This window comes from Apis dorsata, unplaced genomic scaffold, assembly GCF_000469605.1.
Source record: "Apis dorsata unplaced genomic scaffold, Apis dorsata 1.3 scaffold_397, whole genome shotgun sequence".
NCBI classification, from domain to species: domain Eukaryota; kingdom Metazoa; phylum Arthropoda; class Insecta; order Hymenoptera; family Apidae; genus Apis; species Apis dorsata.
Window position 1 is genome coordinate 1,161,935 of NW_006263656.1, and position 374 is coordinate 1,162,308.

Genomic DNA, 374 nt, shown 5'->3' on the forward strand with positions numbered 1-374 from the left:
TGTTATTGATTTTGAATTTATTTTAATTTAATGAAATTAATTTATTTTTAATAAATCAATATAACAAATAATTATAAAAATAAATAATAATCAAATAATCTTATTAATCAATTTAAAATAATAATAAGAATAATAAATAAATTTGTTAAGAAAATTATTAGAAATTTAAGTTTCTGACAAGTAATAATTAATTAATAGGGTCTACGGAGTGCTAGTCGACCAATTTTCTATGTAGGGGATTTAAATACTGTGCAATCAACCCTTGTGGGACCTGTAGCTTCTTCTATATATCGTTCATCAAAAAGAGTAAGTGTTTTTATATTATTTATTAAAAGTAAATCAATTATTTTATTAATAATAAATTAATTAATTAA

The 374-nt window shown here is 18.2% G+C and overlaps 1 protein-coding gene across 13 annotated transcripts in view; it reads left to right on the top strand.

Moving 5' to 3' along the window:
• Positions 1-374, top strand: part of LOC102678265 (inositol hexakisphosphate and diphosphoinositol-pentakisphosphate kinase 2) — a 17,147-nt gene that overhangs the window by 849 nt on the left and 15,924 nt on the right. For all 13 annotated transcript variants that reach the window (XM_031512166.1, XM_006619222.2, XM_031512168.1 and 10 more), the window contains one exon: positions 199-306. In XM_031512166.1, the coding sequence (XP_031368026.1) occupies positions 199-306 (108 nt within the window). The remainder of the gene's footprint in view (positions 1-198; positions 307-374) is intronic.